Source organism: Cheilinus undulatus, linkage group 2 (genome assembly GCF_018320785.1).
Source record: "Cheilinus undulatus linkage group 2, ASM1832078v1, whole genome shotgun sequence".
Lineage (NCBI taxonomy): Eukaryota > Metazoa > Chordata > Actinopteri > Labriformes > Labridae > Cheilinus > Cheilinus undulatus.
The window spans coordinates 31,838,035-31,855,986 of NC_054866.1; the positions used below are offsets into that span (position 1 = coordinate 31,838,035).

The 17,952-nt window shown below is 39.9% G+C and overlaps 1 protein-coding gene across 2 annotated transcripts in view; it reads left to right on the plus strand.

Annotated features, from left to right (window-relative positions):
• The window catches only part of cbl (Cbl proto-oncogene, E3 ubiquitin protein ligase), a 57,718-nt gene that overhangs the window by 18,671 nt on the left and 21,095 nt on the right, over positions 1-17,952 (plus strand). For both annotated transcript variants that reach the window (XM_041801686.1, XM_041801694.1), the window contains exons 3-4: positions 16,163-16,309; positions 16,968-17,124. In XM_041801686.1, coding sequence (XP_041657620.1) covers positions 16,163-16,309; positions 16,968-17,124 — 304 coding nt within the window. The remainder of the gene's footprint in view (positions 1-16,162; positions 16,310-16,967; positions 17,125-17,952) is intronic.

Genomic DNA, 17,952 nt, shown 5'->3' on the forward strand with positions numbered 1-17,952 from the left:
CACGAGACCCTGGTGGTGTTGCAGATGTCCAAAAGGCCCTAAAACCAACGAGAGTCTCAGTGTTCAGTGTTTTACAAGGGGTGAAAAGGTCCAGACAAAAGAGATGCCATCAAGCTTGACCTTGGCTGCCAATCGGCACACGTGTCTACATGTGTTGAGCTTAACTCTGGCATATGCACGTGATTGTAGATGCTTACCTCTTATGTTGTCAAGAACCCCCAAGTGCCTTCTGCGCAAAGAGGGGCTGAGTCAAGTGGAGCCGAGAGAGAATCAGGGAAGTAGATGGTCTGATAGTTTTTTTTACGTTAAGGACTTCATTTACAATGCTCAGGGCTCACAATTGGCCTCCTTGAACATGTAGTGTCCTTAGCAGCTACCTATACCTGATGGTACATTTTAATAATTTACTGATATTTTAGACCACTATATGGTATCTACTGCAAAGTATTTTTCTATTTCATATCTTTTTATCAAAATCATGTTTGTGATTATGTTGTGATTGCTTTTGCTGGTGTGGTTGCTTTGAATGGAGCCTATTTTTCACTTTGTTGGAATAATCATAGCACTGTTTTGTGTGGTAGGTTTGCTAGATCCTTCTGCTTGCTGTCACAGCACCTGAATGACTTTATTGTGTTTTAGTAATACTTCTAACTTCTAAAGTTTATTTGTTGCTGAGGTCACATCTGGCTAATGCCTTCAACGATGAACAAAACATCAGAGCATGAAATTCATTCTGTAGCCATTTACAGTGAAGTGTTTCTGTGCCATCAATGATTGATGCAGTTACGCCTGCATAGACAGAGCTACTTTTCATTGTATGGTTCACTACCACTGGTATTTGCAAATGTCATTTGCACCCATTGCTATTTTAGTCTGCCAAGAGAGCCCTGTCCTAAAATATGACTTCCTTTTTTCTCTGAAGCTACCCGACATCCGTGTGAAACAAAGGTCTGTCTCTGACAACCCAGCTCTCCACTTTGACTATCTGAAGAGACATCTCATCACTGCAGCAGCTGTACTGTAGGTCTGTGGTTGCTGCAGTATTTGGTGGAGCCATTCAGAAATACAGAGGTGATGTCAGATCCAAGGGTTAACAGGAGAAGATTTGCATGAATATCTTGTATTCCTGCTTTATCAGAAGCTTCTGAGCTAACTGTAATTCAAAGATTTGGATACTCCCACTCATGTTTAAAAAAAGGAAATACACGCGTCATCTGCCATAAAAGGTTTGACTTGTTAGTGGACATAAAAATGAATATGGGTCTTCCTGGATCAAGATTACTGGAAAAATGATAGGTCTCCACACAGGCTGTGTACCTGGTGATTTAACTAAGAAATTTAAAAGTAGCTGGCTGTCCTTGTTAATGTCACAAATCTCTAAGTTGTTCAAACGTTGAAGGTGACATTAGAGTAGCAGTGTTGTCGTAAATGTCTAAGCCAGCAGGCTAACAGATCTATGTGCATGTTGGTCTGAATGTGTGCATGACAGTTGTTAGAAAAAAAACTGATTTACTTCAAAAATTCATTTGTAAATGTAATGACTTATATTTCAAAATGTGCTTTCTTTCATCCCGAGTAAATTTTCAGCCGCAGACAATTTGAACATGTTTGTGTCGCTCCTGACTCATCAGCTGTGTTGCTAACACTAGCTAGTGCTCAGCATTTGTAATGTATGACTGTGTGTGCGATGTACAGTCTGTGTTGTCAGTGGAGACATCTAGTACATCCATTAATTGAAGACAGACAGACTGTTTACATTGGTTACATTGGTTGCAAGGGGTTATATTTCACATCCATTAGTGCAACCTCACAGTCTGTGTCTGGGAAGGGCAGAACCTTTGAAAAATTATTTGCGGGTCGCTGGATGGATGTTCTGTCTGTCACATTTATTATGAGTGACAAAATGTATGATGTAGTAGGCATGTGCAGCTTGACAGGAAGCTGCTATTGTTGTTTACTATCAGTGGAGCCAGTTGGTAAATTAAACCTTTGGCAAAGCCTGTCAGGAGAAGTGCAAAAAAATGTCAAAACTTTCAGAGCGGAACAACATGATCCATCACCTGTTTCATTTCAAAGATCTGCACTCCTACATCATCGACATCATTAAGGTTTTGCATTTATGTTGTGATGATCAATGTCAGGGTGCTGGTTGGTGGGCCATCCGCCCATAAACTGGGTCTACAATCAATGACGCTCTTCCTGCAGGACCAAATTCTGGTCCTGGTGTATGTTTGATGCGTGTCTTCCCCCTACTCTCTTTCCCAATATTTTGTGTTTCTGAACAGTTCTCCCATTAAAAAAAAGGCAAAAGCCAAATAATAAAACATTTCAAAGCTAATTGGGTCCCCAAGAGTCAAAGTCAAATCGATTCATAAGAAACTGAATGTTTCACACCTCTTGTGCTTTTGCAACACTTGTAACTCTGTAAAAGGACACAATCGGGCACTGATATTAGGCAACTGCAAGGTAGAATGAAAAAGTGTGAGACATGGTGACAGCAGTGTTTTGTCAAAAAATAAGCACTTGAACTTTTCAGATATCAACTGGGTATCTGATACCTTATTTGGCACATGTCGACACAAACAAGGTTTAGACCTTAAGCATACTCATGGTGTAACTACACTTCAGTGTTTAATTCTGAAAGTGATTCACTGCAGTGCAGCTGTCACAGTGCTGTTTCACACCTCTGCTCCTCTCTGCTGCATTCACTCTTTGATCAAACTGAATATGCTGGATTTTTGGCTCTTTTTGCGAAACCGAGATGAATTAAGAAAAAAGAAAGTTTTGCCTCTCTCGGTACCGTCACAGCAGGGAGTCTCCGAGGCTTTGTCATGATGGAGTTGGGTGTAAAGAAAGAAAAGCTTTTAGTGGTTAGCCTTGCAGCCAAACAACTTGCAGTGTGGGGAATGGAAAACACAATTCACACTGCGGGTGTTTCAGCTTCAATTACATTTGCCAACACTTCTAGCTTGAGGCCCTATGAGTACATATATGCTCACAAATAGCAGAGCATCATGGTTATTTATGTCGCTGCGGTACCTGTGAGCAGCCGACTCATGTAGTCCTCACACTATTAGATTATGGTGATTAGCATGACGCAACTCACTAGCTTGTCTGCCCTGCAGGGTACAACAAGCACTTGCTGTTAAAGCACAAAGAGATAAATAAGTTCAGATACGCACTGAAATGTGACTGTTCAACCGTGTACAGGGGATGAGGCTTAAACTGCTCATTTGTCCTCACTGTCTTAATTTATTTCTCAGTTATCTGTTCAGCTGACTCCAAAGATAAATTCTCAGGAAGAGAGATTAAGATAAAAATGTACAATTACCTGGAGAAATTGGTCTGAGTTTTTCACAGGTGCTCAGCTATATAATTACCCACACCGATGAAATCGGCAGGGGGTTATGTAAAGGGTTCCGTATCTTTCTTTGTTCGTTTGTTTGTTTGTATGTGTACAATATAACTTGAGAACGGAAAGTCGTATCTTCACCAAACTTTCAGGGAATATTGGGATAGTGACAGGGAAGAATCGATTAGATTTTGGTGATGATCCACGCACCCGTTGGGTTTTTCTCGGACTTTGAAATTTTGAACACCATAGTAATCAATTGGAGTGTGACTTCCTCTGTGGCGCTGCTTTGGCGTGTACAGCCATTCTAGTTTAATTTCTAGGGTTGGTAAATGGTCTTCAGCTGCTTTTCTAGTCATCTGACTTCATAAAGCACTTTTTGCAGCACAGGTCAAACTTCTGCATTCGCTCCATTTACACACTGATGTGTAAATGGAGCTACTACTCGTAGTAGTAGTTTTAACTACTCACATTCATACTCACAGCAATTTGGGATTAAGAGTCTTGCCCAAGGACACAGATACCGTATGTGACTGCAGGAGCTGGGGATTGAGCTCCAGACCTTATTGTTGATGTTGAGAGGTGACAAACTATGCCTACTGAGCAACCAGTCTTTGGCTGTAGTCAACCAAAGATAAAGCTAGTCAACTGAAGTAACACCCATGCACTGGCCAATCGATTGGTCATTCTTACACAAATAAACTGTTTTCCTTGATCAGTGACAGTGTGGGCAGTGCACACTGGCTGAGTCTAAATGAAACAAATAAACACACACAAAGAATTCCATGATTACTGCATAATAACTGTTAAGAATTATATCAAAATAACTACAGATGCAGATGGCTGAATGGTTAGGTAGGGGGCTGGCCTGGGTTCGAGACTGCCCTGTGGCTCCTTTCCCTCATGTCCTTCCCCACTCTCTCGCCCCTGTTTCTGACTATCCACTGTCCTCCCTTGTAAATAAATGCGTAAAAAGCCCTAAAATAAATCTAAAGAACGCCCACCCACTCAGCTCGTCTTGTTTTTCAACCATCACAATTCAGAGGATGGAGCCACTTGTTTCAGCTTGCTATCAGATTTTCTAACATAGAATAAGCCCCCAAAGCAGTCACTGTAAATTTAAAAAACCAAGTCTGTAGGCCCAAATGTAAATAAAAACTTAAAGGGATCGTTCAACAAGGGCTGGGGAATGTGGCTTAACATTTATATCACAGTATTTTTGCAGTATTATTTTCCGGTATTACAAAGTTAAAAGGGATAACACATTTAAATGTGTATTTAGATGTTGTAACCCCTATTCAACCCCTTTTCTCATGGTATTCTCAACTCATGTCTGAACAAGCAAAATATTAAACTTTTATTGTTAAGTACTTGTGGGAAATGGTGTGCTTATTGTGATTTAATTTAGCTTTAACAGAGGTGCCGGTGAGCGTACTGAGTTACTGTGTTTGCAGCTGCTTCTCTGACCTTGTTTAATGCCACAGCTGGCTTCTTTGAATCATCATGGACTTAGTCATGAGTTGAAATGCCCCTTAAAGGAGTTATTTAAGCTGTCATTAGCTGAAATGTTGAGCTCAAGTCGATCCATTGCTGTTCTGTGCTTGTTTAAAGCTCCAGACAGGTTGGCAGAGACACTTTGCAAAGTGAGCCCACTTGCTGTATTTTGCCGTTATTACTTTAAACAAATTAAACTTGGAGAGGAAGTAACAAGCGTTTACATTATTACTGTGCTTCACATTTATCACACTGATGCAAATGAGTAACGTTTGGCTTCTTACCTGGTTTCTCTAGTGTCAGACTGGAACATCCTGACGACTGGACTCAGGCTGAGTTGTTGTCCGTCACATATCTCTCTGCTGTGCTATCAGTGGCATTGATTTTGGCTTATTCCTGCACTACAGCACAACCCAGAAGTTTAAACTAGTGATGGCGGTTTTGCAAAAATCATTTATTTAGCAGAAATTTTACTGGTGGAGGTATTGATACCGGTTTACAGCCCACCATTACTCTCATCTTTACTCTCTCTCTATCTGCCACCAACATAAACACTAATGTAGAGATGGAGGTGGAGACGCACATTGCACAGCTACAACACAAACAAAATCCTGCTCCCTCCACACATTTGTGCTCTGTTGTCAATGTCTTTCTAAGTTCATTAAAGCATAGCTGCTGTTAAACAAGTAACGTGATTTCTCTGGGTCAATGCTTTTTACTACAAACGCTTACTGTCTACATGTCTCTTTCTCTCTCTCTCTTTCTCTCTCTCCCCCTCTCTCTCTAGACTCTCTTTCTATCTGTGATTGTCCAACCAGATTTTCTTAAAACAAAAGCTCATCAACCAACTAATCAACCATCCAACTAGAAGGTGTCAGCCTTAAATGCTCAAGTTTGTGTAAGAAGCTTGTAAGTGTGTTTGTCAGTGTGTTGTGTGCTGCCTCATGGCTGTTTCCTGATTGTGATCTGGACTGAGGCCAGTTCCAGAGAGTTAAATTTATAAAGTGATGATTCAAGAAAACTGTGAGCCAAAATTTCAACCATTCTCTCCTCTGTTTCCTTTTCGGTCTACAACATTTCTTTTTGTTTTCTGTGTATTTCGGTTTTGTGTATGCACTCATAAAATGGCATAAATTAAGCACAGTCTCAAAAAAATTCGAGTTGGTTTTCTTTGTGAGAAAACCAATAGCAGCTCCTTGTAACAGATTTTTTGTTGAAGGATCAAAATGAATCTAGATTTGTACTGATAGAAGCTGTTATATTAATAATATTATGAAGACAAAGGGGTGGATTTAAACATCATGAAGTATGGGTGTTAAGATGTATTTTCTTTTTTAGTAGACCCTCTATGTTCTTGGCAGATGAGGTTGTGCAACAGTAGAGAATTCTCCTTGAGGGGGCCATTGATGGCTTCTGCATAGAGAAACGCTACCCAAAGGCCATGTTTTGAGCTGTCTACATCTCTGCCAAGCCAAGTGCGATGATATAAACATTCTTAACTCTTAAGCTCATTTTGTGTCCTGAAAGTAATGACATTTTCGGGCATTTTTAAAAAAAAAAGCCTCAGTTTAAAGCCTGGACGAGTAGTGCCACCACACAACACTCATGTATGGTCTTTTTCCACAAAGCAGTCTGGTTTGGTTCAGTACAGTTTTGCCTTGTTTTACCACACAAAACTCTGGTCTTACACGTGTTTCCTCAGCCGACGTCCATCTCACAAACCTTCTGCCCCTCTCGTTGTGACAGGAAGTCTGTCAGTATTTAAGACATCTAGATCATTTGGCCTAGCTCAGTTAAGCTGGATGTTTGTCTCCAAAATGGCTTTTCATGTGGTACCGGTTTGGCTTTTTAAATGTGGGTTAAGTAATGACAAAGGATGGAGGAAAGGAAACTGGCACTCAAATGCGAGCTAGCTACTGCAGCTTACATAAAAGAGCTACTTTGTAGAACAGGCTTGTTCATGGACAGAACATCATTACTCTCTTACCCCACAAGGTAAGGGTAATTTTTGTGATAAAACGAGTATGTTTTTTAAATGTTAAAGGGGCTTAGCAAGCCTCTTATCTCAGTACAAGACTCTTCTAGACTCTTGTCTCCATCTGACTAGAAGAAGCTAGAAGGTTTGCATAACTGAGTATTTGCGATATTGATCATCATCACGCCAAGTAAATCATTTAAACGGGGTTAAAAAACACTTTTTTTGTAAAGTGGTGGATTCATGTTCAGTGCATACAGAAAATGTCTTATAACTGCAGCGTAAGGGTCTATTTAGAACTATAAAATACTAACTTTCCTCTGATATTTTTATTTCTAATGGCTGTCCCAGCATCCAGATCCCCAACAGACATTCAGTATCACATGATTGAAAACTACCTATTTTTGCTTATTTGCTAAGTTACCCTACACTAAAACTTTTTTAAAGTGTGTGAGAACATTCATGATTTTGTTAGCCCTGGAGTTAAATACTCTTAGCTGACAATTTATGTTTATAATCACCAGTCATTTGTCATATTTCCCATTAGATGGAATAAAATGACTCAAGCAACAACAATCAGAGATTATGTACAGTGTCAGCTCTTATATTTTTTTAAGATTTATTTTTGGCCTTTTTATGCCTTTATTGATACTGGAGGAAAGTGGACAGAAATCGGAAACAGGGACAAGAGAGCTGGGGAGAGACATGCGGGAAAGCGCCACAGGCTGGATTGTAACCCGGGCTGACTGCGTACGTGGGGTGTGCCTTAAACCACTAGGCCCCCCTGCGCCCCCAGTTTCAGCACTTTTATTTACATATCACATACTCTACTACTGGCACGAATGACAACCTCCTCATGTTTACAAGAAATCACACTTAAGTGCAAATGTGGCTGTTTTAGATATTAAACAAAATGCATTTTGCCGATATTTTTGCCCAGATTAACCTTGACCTTCCAAAAAAACAATTAGTTTAATTGAAGATGAGATCCACAGAGCCTAGTGGTACAAAGATAACAAACAAAGGTTGATATTTTGTTGGTGTAGTTGTCCTCAAAATACTTATGAATGACCATAGTTTGTAGTAATGAAAAAACTTCAGAGGCTTTGTCACAGAGTTCACTTGTTTTTCTATGTGTTTTTCCAGCTTTAAGCCTCGAGCTGAAAAAATAATACAGCTGCACGATGATATTACAGCTACTTGTGACTCTTGCCAATCCAGACAGGCTCTCTTTCTGTAGTGTCAACCCTAGCTGGCTGTGCTGTGGTGTCTTAGCACAGTGCGGTTCTGGCTGGCTAGCTGTGCTACTTTATCACAGCCAGCAGGAAACAGGAAGGGAGCAGCCAGCTGCAGGGTCAGAGGGCAATCTATAGCATGAGGGGGATGGTGGACAAAAAAGTGAGTGTTCTGAAAAGGGGTTTGGCTTGTTCCTGTGGTCATGGTTCAGATGAGTGAGACAGAGAAACAAAACATTCAGGATCGTACATCAGTCCTGAGCAGATCTGTACGTCTGAAGCCCTCTGACTCTGCATTGTCTGTGTTGGCACAGCAGCTTCAGTCCAGGTCACACCACATACAGGCACTCAGTCACTCAGAGCTGCTCTTCTGGATGGAGATGCACACAGAGACAGACTCAAGCTGCTAGATCAACTTGTATGAGTTCAGACTTAAAACTGCATCTTACTTAAAAAACGTTCTGAGTAATATTCTCTCTCCATCACAGTCAAAAAGACGCAACAAAGTCTCTTTCAGTGCGCAGAACTCATGCCAGGGACAGCTGTGCCACCCTGTGAGCGTGATGCCAGTCAGACCAGTGTTCACTTTCACACTATCTTTTTCTCTGTCTCTGCTACGATATGGGTGTCTATGTAGGCTCACTGTGTGATCTTCTGGGGCGTCTCCTTTCAGTCTTGGCCTGAGACTTATGTTGCTTGGATGTTATTTAAACAGCATGCACATACTACAAGAGTTTGTGTGCAATCACATGTCTGGGGATTTTTTTGAAAGAGTGTTTTTCACTATGTGAGATGCTTCCTGTGCTTTTACAGGCACCTTGGTTTAACTGTCAGTCTTCTGCACAAACAGTTTGGGTTTAACTTTAAAATTACATTTATTTTTTTTTCAATATTTTTGGGCTTTTTGATCATTTATTTAGAAAGGACAGTTGAAGAGGGACAGGAATAAGGGGTGAGAGAGTAGCATGCATACATGCACCAAACAGAGCCAAGGTGGGAACTGATCACCAGTGCGTTGAGGACTAGAGCCTCTGCACATAGGTGCCTGCTCCACCCACTTGATGGTGGTGGTGTGATGCTTGGGGCTCTTTTTTGGTCACAACAGTACACATAATGCACTACTGCCTTTGCACACATTTACACTTCCACCCAACAAATGTGGAGCGCTTCTGTTCATTTTTCAAACTGGTGAATTATTTTTGTTTGCTGGTGAAAAGCGGAAAGAAATTGTCTCTGATTGCATTGTATAAAGGACGGTTGGTTAGACAGTGCATCTCCACCTCCTGTTGGCTGCAGTGAGTGCATACACAGTCTGTCCTATTAAGGGATCCAGCTTTGTCTGTGGCGTCCTCCCTTGATTGCGAGGTTGTGCTCACAGAGTCTGTACATGGTCAAACATTTCCTCAGCCATGGATGAGTTACAGTGCTTAAGTATTTGTCCCTTATGTTGAGGGACGAATAACATTCCAGTTTGCTGTGTTTTTGGTCGATTCTTGCCAACTAGTTAAATAGTTTTGTTTTTGTTGTTGAATAATTCCGGTCCCTTCGGGACCCTCAGGTCAGGGCTTTGCTTTGTAGCATGTTGGGGTCCCTTTAGATGATAGATACAGTCTTGTATGAAAGTATTGGCACCACTGGAATTTTTACAGAAAATACACCATTTCTCCCAGAAATTGTTGCAATTACAAATGTTTTTGGTATACACATCTTCATTTCCTTTATGTGCATTGGAACAACACAAAAAAGCAGAAGAAAAAAGCCAAAATTGACATAATTTTACACAAAACTCAAAAAAATGGGCTGGACAAAATTACTGGCACCTTCAACTTAATATTTGGTTGCACACCATTCAGAAAAAATAACTGAAACCAATCACTTCCTATATCCATCAACAAGCTTCTTACACTTCTCAACTGGAATTTTGGACCACTCTTCTTTTGCAAACTGCTCCAGGTCTCTCAGAGTTGAAGGGTGCCTTCCTGCAACAGCAATTTTGAGGTCTCTCCATAGGTGTTCAATGGTATTTAGCTCTTTGCTGGCCACTTCAGAACTCTCCATTGTTCTGCTGGAACACCCATGACCTCTGACATAGACCCATCTTTCTGACACTAGGCCCTACTTTGCGGCCCAAAATCTTTTGATAGTCTCAAGATTTCATGATTCCTTGCACACAGTCAAGGCACCCAGTGCCAAAGGTAGCAAAACAACCCCAAAACACCCTTGAAGCTCCACCATGTTTGACTGTAGGTACTGTGTTCTTTTCTTTGTAGGCCTCATTCCAATTTCTGTAAACAGCAGAATTACCTGCTTTTCCACAAAATGTTCTCCCAGAAGGATTGAGGCTTACTCAGGTACATTTTTGCAAACTCCAGTCTGGCTTTTTTTTTTGTTTCTTTGTCAGCAGTGGGGTTCTCCTCGGTCTCCTGCCATAGCGCTTCATCTTATTCAGATGACGACGTGTGGTCCAAGCTGACACTTTTGCACCCTAAGTCTGCAGGACAGCCTGAATTTGTGTGGAAGTTGACTGAGGATGTTTACCCACCATTCCAACTATCCTGCGTTGCATTCTTTTGTTCAGTTTTCTCTTCCATCCACGTCCAGGGAGATTAGCCACAGTTCCATGGTCATAAATTTCTTGATTATATTACACACAGTGGACAACGGAATTTCTAGATCTCTGAAGATGGTCTTGTAACCTCGAGATTGTTCATATTTTTCCACAATTTTGCTTCCTAAGTCCCCATATGATTCTCGGCTCTTCTCTCTCTCCTCCATGCTTGGTGTGACACACACAGGCATATAACACAAAGGTTGAGTCAACTGTTATATATTCTAACTAGCTTCAGGTGTGATTTCTAGATTGCCAGCACCTGTTACTGCCACAGGTGAGTTTACATGAGCATCACATGCTTGAAATTAAAGGATTTACCCACAGTTTTAAAAGGGTGCCAATAATTTTGTCTGGCCCATTTTTTTGAGTTTTGTGTAAAATTATGTCAATTTTGGCTTTTTTCCTTTGTTTTTTGTGTTGTTCCAATGCACATAAAGAAAATAAACATGTGTATACCAAAAACATTTGTAATTGCAACAATTTCTGGGAGAAATGGTGTATTTTCTGTAAAAATTCCAGTGGTGCCAATACTTTCGTCCATGACTGTAGATCACTTTTAAATGCTCATGCTGTATTTTGATGAGTAAAGGATGTCGTCCTAACTCAGCTGCATACAGGGTCTCAATTTGATCCCTGTCTCATTCTGTAAAGTCTTTGTTGGCGTGTGGACACCAGTTTTCGCAACCATAAAAAGAAATTAACTCTAAAACAAAGTCCAATATTTTGATCCAGATTTGAACTGAATATGAAGCCTCCTTTTGATGGCATAAAAAGCTCTTCTTGCCTTGTATTTCATTTTGCTCCCAGCTTTATTTAAGTTACCTGTGGTGCTCATGATAAGGTCAAGTTTAGTTTAGTGTTTTGTGTGTTTGATTTCAACTGTGTTACAATAATCTATACTGGCAGAGCTTGGATGTGTTTCTCTTGTGGAAAATCATAATTTTGGTTTTGGTTAGGGTCACTGTAAAAGCCCAGGTGTAAAAGAAACTGTGCAGAAGATCCAGGTGCTGTTGTAGTCTTTCCTTAGTTGGAGAGTCTCTTTCTCTCTTTTGCTTCTGCTTTTGGTAAAAAACAAATATGGCTGAGATCATCTGAATTTTTCTGAAGCTTTTTTACTTTTTGATATAATCTCTGATTGAGATAATGGAAATTTCATGGTTTCATAACATGTGCCATAGAAAGTATCAGACATTTTAACAGTCTTAATGTCTGTTTGGATTAAACCACTGGTTCTAAACCGGTGAGCTGCAACCCAAAAGTGGGTCCCAGCCCACCACACCATCATGTGTGCCTTGAAAAAAATGAGGCAAAAAAATCTACCATGTGCTTTTATTTTGAAAGATACGTCTCAGTGCCTTTGTGTCATTACAACTTGTGTTCCCTCTCTAAATCAAACTGCACAATTTTTTTTTCATTAAAACACTTCGTTATGATTGTAAAATGTCAGAACTGTGGGTCACGATTTGCAGTTAAGATTGTGGTGGGTCCTGATGCCATAGCAGTTGAGAATCACTGAATTAAATGATAAAATTAATGTTTTTTTAACCCCAGAGACCAGAAACTAACTCTACTATAATTTCTTAAAAAAAAACATATCTTCTGGTTTTAATCCCTTCTTGACTGTGTGATAGCGCAGAAATATCTGGATTAAAAGTTGTTAATTTTGCACAAACACCAGCTTTGACTACAAAATGAAAAAAAAATCACATTTTGGAGGTTTAATTCCTGTGATGAAAAATATCCACAGCAACTTGAGGGGAAATAACGACAGGTTTATATTTATCTTTTACCAGCAAATGACCTCTTTCTTGCTTGGTCTTTTCTTGTCTGAAGTCATAAAGTTACTGAATGCATGCTGTAGACATTTTTTGACAGACTTGATTTAATTGCCCTTTGGCCTGTGTAAAATATGTAAAATCCAGCTGAGTTTCGGTCCCTTTAGACCACAAAATTTCACTCCAAATTGTGCCCTTGGAACTGCAGCCCCAAGTGAGAATCTTCAAACATATCATTAGAATTTGCTGGTGAATTAGAGATGAATTTTAATGGTGGATGTGAAGTTTTCATAAGCTTGAAGTCTTGAGTAACCTCGATGAATGTTTCAAGTTGAGAGATAAGGGGAATGAATATATGGATTAATAAGACGGTAAACCAACCTAGAGTAGATGTGGAAATGAATGCTTTCAGTGAGGAGAGATTAATTTCTATGCAGAAACTGCAGAGAGAGGATAACTGTCTTCTTGTGATGACGTTGTAGATGAAAGTAGAGCAGGAGCTGAGGTTCTAGTAACAGATGAAAGTAGAGGGTAGAGAGAGGCTGACAGGAGAATGGATGACTCTGCAGCTTTAAGGCTCAGTAGGCCAATGAGGTTAGAAGGCAGGAGAAACAGAGGAGGACCTCCTGCTAAGATGCTTGCTGCTGACTAAAAAGACACAGACATGCAGTGTCACAAATGCCTGCCTTCCCCAAGATGACACTAAAAAGAAAAGACATTCCCGACTGCATGTGCACGAGCTCCCCAGGGAGTACTTGAAGGTCTCATTTTCCACATTGCATCACTGATGAGGGGTGGCCCTGACTTCAAAGGCGTACAGTCTCTGCATCTGGCTGCAAGTCCTGGGCTGTAGATTTGAAGTGGGTAGAGCAGTTCAAAAGATTAGACACCCAGCTACTAGAGTGTTCACTGTTTGAGGATCATTTACTGCTGAGAGGGTATAAATAAAACACTTTATGGCAGCGTGCAAGCTCTGCGTTCGCTCTTTTAGATCCTTGTCTGCTCTTTCTGAAGTAAACTATCATCCCAACAAGGGCCAGTCTATTTTGGCAGCTTCTCAAAGTACACTAATCTTATTCATCCATCTTCAGTGACTGTCCTCCTTCCTCATTCACTCTCTCCACCCTCCTCCCTCTCTGCACTCACAGGGTGTGTAGTGTAGTGTGGGGCAGCTGCAGAGTAGCCATGCTTTCATTGCTGTCTCTTGTGCATGTCAATTCAGCACGCCCAACAGCTAAGCACAATCTCCCTCTGTGTCGCCTCATAAATCATGGCTTTCTCAGCATAACACTCCCAATGCTGTGATGGGCTGCAGGGGATATGGTGACAGTAAGCGGCTTCATTTGACCGTTTCCCCGTCTCTTGTTTTGTATTCCCTCCTCTCACTTTTTTTCTGCTTCCTTTTTTCACCACTAGTCTTTGGTCTTTTTCTGTTTCCAGTGTTTTGAACTGCTCTCTGTGACGAAGCTTTCTATAAGCACGTCCTTTCCCTTACATCTCACTCTGTTTGTGTGCGTGTGAACACTGCTGTGTTGCCTCCCTGGACCTGTGACTATTTCTGTATCATGGAAGCAGCTAGGGACAACGCTCAGTGGGAGAAAAACACCGAGCAGAAACACGGCCTTGAGTAAAATGTCATTATTTCCTGCGTCTGTATGCTCCATCCTGAGCCTCCTCTTGTAACAACCACTGGTATAACTTTATATTTTAGGAACTGTTTTTCTTATAGAAGTGAAACAAGAGTGAAGTCATGAATCTCATGAGTATCATCAAGCCTCACATTAAGATTGCTTGAGTGTCAAAACTTCCTTAAGGGAAATGAAACATTCAACAGAGAAGATGCAACTAGACAGCACACATGTATGAGGAGATTTAAGGTTTTCATGATAACTTTAGGTCAGTTTTCTTTCTTTATTTCTGTACCTGGTGTACATTAAGCTTCTTATTAACTTTCATTGTACAAAAGGGGAACACATGGGTGTCTATCTGCTGTGGATGACAAGATATTTACCGTCACTTCTGCTTCACTTAGCTTTAAAAACAAACGTGTGAAATAAAAAAAAAATAAAACAAGTGACATGGAAAGACCTTTGAGAATTTTTTGCATAACTGTTAGCCACATAACCTCACTGCACAAGGCTTCACTAAGTACAGTGCTGAAAAGGTTACTTCTAATTGCTGACCATGGAAATTGCCAGTAGATGCACGTTTACAACTTTTTTTCTGTTACTCTCCTTGTTATTTTCAGACTCAGTGGCTGGAAGCACCCATGGAAAACTTTCAACACAATAATTAATAATCAATTATTAATGATTATTCTTGTATCAAAGTCAACATTTAAGAACAACTTTTTCTGTTTTTCTTTTGGCGATCATGACTGTGTACTTGATAGCACTTGCTCATTGATTCCTTTTATTTTTTCCCTGTATATTAAAAGTATAAAAATCTGGATTTAAATTTTCACAGCTAATGGCTTTAGTTACACTTTAGTTTAATGCTGCAGTAGAAATGGGCTGTAATTCAGTAATACCGTATCCCGGGGTATTAGAAAATAGCCACAGTAGTGCTTTAATTACCGTCATGGAGACAGCGCTGCATAAAATTCATTTGCGCGTCTTTCTTGAAGTAGGCTAACTTTACTTGTATAAGAACAATTCTTCAATCGTAAATCCCGCCCAACACCCCTGTAAATGTTGCCCTTCAAACCTTGGTCTTTGAGAAATTAGTACTGTCATTGTGGATTTCCAAAAGTGATCCGTCTTTATAATTAAGTGACAAAGATGAAAAAATATATACAAGATATAGATAAATCAACATACATAAAATTAGAGCTTGGGTTGTTGTTCTGTTAAAAATGTACAATACCTTATATAAAGGAATAATCATGCTTATAGCAAAGGGTGGGCATTTACAGAAAATAATGACTCAATTTTTCTCATAGCTCTTGAAATCTCCTCTGAAAAAGGTGAATTGTTCCATCACCAAATATCACCAATTACATCATACCAGTATACTATAAATGAAGCTACTGGCTTAAGCCTGTTTTGTTGGCCCAACATGAGTTTTAATGATTTGCTTCACAGTTCTTCCAGCAGCTGGAGCAGCCTGAATGATGACATTTCTGAACTGGAGTGATAAAATATCTGACAAGACTCTTCCAGCTAATGCTCTCCATGAAGTCGAGCTTGTTTCTTTCCAATGAAATTCAGATTATTTTTCCAAGTTTCTTCAGAAATGAATTTATATAAGTTTCCCTTCCCTATATCATATTTACCATGGGTTTATATTGCCACTGTCATGGCTGTGCTCATGGTGATTAATGCTGGTCTTTACTGTAGTATGGCATTGTCTTAATTATGATATTATTGATTGTTGCTGGTCTATTACAATAGGCCACAACAAAGAGTATGCTCTAGACCTGCCCTCTTTATAAAGTGTCTTGAGATAACTTTGTTTGTGAATAAGCACCATCAAAACAAACAAACAAAGATTTATGGTTGGGAAAGAATAACTTGTTTAGTGTTTTCTAACTTCATATCTTAAAGAGTAGCAATAAATATATATAAAACTGGAATCATTTTAGGTCTGGAGTCTCCTCTGTTGGCATGTACAAAACATTTGAGGAGTCAAGTCTCTAACACTGAAAGCTGATGATGGTTTGACCAAAGTGCAACAGTAAAGATGTTAACTCTTATGCCCTTCCCTCTGCTTCTTTCACAGGAGAAACCTCACCAAACTGTCATTGATCTTCAGTCACATGCTGGCTGAGCTGAAGGCCATCTTCCCCAGTGGTCAGTTTCAGGGTGACAGCTTCCGCATCACCAAGGCAGACGCTGCAGAGTTCTGGAGGCGCGCCTTTGGGGACAAGTAAGCCTGAATACTTACAGCTACATTTGCATTACATAAAACTGAAAGTATAATATGGTGAGAAAATATATTTGAGTGAAAAATGGAATCAGAGGAAAGTAAACCAGCCTGTATGAATGCAATCAGGAAAAATATTAAGCCACATGTAACAACTACAATGTTCAAGCAGGGTTTTTTTCCCAGTACAGTAATACTTAATTATCCCCTTCCATTAAGTAACTGTGTTGTTAATGTAAATCTTAAATTTCCATCAGGAACTGACCAAATATGTTGGCACTGTTTTAGACAGTATTATATTGAGGAAATTCTGGTTGAAATTCATTGAGACTTAACTGTTTGCACATCTGATCGAAGTCTTAAAACTAACCCTCTGACGATCTTTATTTTGAACAATTAAAAAGCCTTCACCAAAAACAGAATATCATTTTACTACATGTAAATCATTCATCAGGAGATGCAGGTTTTTTTAAATTTATTTATGATGAACAGTAGAAGTGTGAAAAAGAGCAAGTTAGAAGAGGTATGATCAAATCTGTCACCAGACCTGTTTACAGACCTGTGGCCTGCCAACAGCACAATAATTCTAAAGTTTTGATGTGAGGTTTCAGTTATTTTCAGGTAAATGCAACCATTTATTCTCTTGGTTTGTGCTTTACAGGACAATTGTGCCTTGGAAGATGTTCCGTCAGTCTCTCCATGAGTTTCATCCCATCAGCTCTGGACTGGAGGCCATGGCCCTGAAGTCCACCATAGACCTCACTTGCAATGACTACATCTCTGTCTTTGAGTTTGACATTTTCACAAGGCTATTCCAGGTAACAAACACACACACTTCATCTTTATAATCATTGAGGTGTGAGATAATATGACAGAAATGTGCAATGAAGTGTATTAGAGAAGTAAGGGACAGAGAGTTCTTTATAGCAGTCCGTTAACCTTGCTGTAGGAAACACATTTATTGACCCAGCTGATAATAATGAACAAATCAGCAACTACTCTTTTGACTAATACCATTAGCATATTAGCAGAATACACGCTGTGGTATTCACACTTTCTGTTGAACTTTCTTCCTCTTTTCTTGCCCAGTGCTGATAGAAATGTTGAGCATAAATATCCTCCTCTGTGAGCGATCTCTTTTTATACACAGCCAGAATGATTTTGTTGTTTTTCAGTTAGAGAGTGGCACTTGGATCCTTCTCAAGGATGTCAAGGCTCTACTTTACTGCTGGGTAATTTGTTAGAATTATTTGAAAAATGTTAAATGATTCCCTTAACTGGACTCCCAACTAAGCATGCACTCTGTGGCTGACCATTGTTTGAGTTGTTTTCCTTTGCCAAACCTCAACTCAACTTTCCTGATGATAGGCGAAAGTTTTAACACATTTCTCATGTAAAGAGTGCATCTAACCATCTCCGTTGACTAGCAGTGCATAGCATGCAGCCGGACATGGCAGAACTGGAGTATTTCAATGCATATGGTAGTGCACCTGCTGAACAACACCTTTAAAGCTTGTTTTTCCCCATCATTGGACTTCAGTAGTGACAGAAAGAAAGAAAGAGAAAGGTTAAAGTAAGAGGAGGACAAAGGGCATCCTTATCAGTAATGTTCAGAGCTTACTGTACTGTAATAAACATTGCACCAA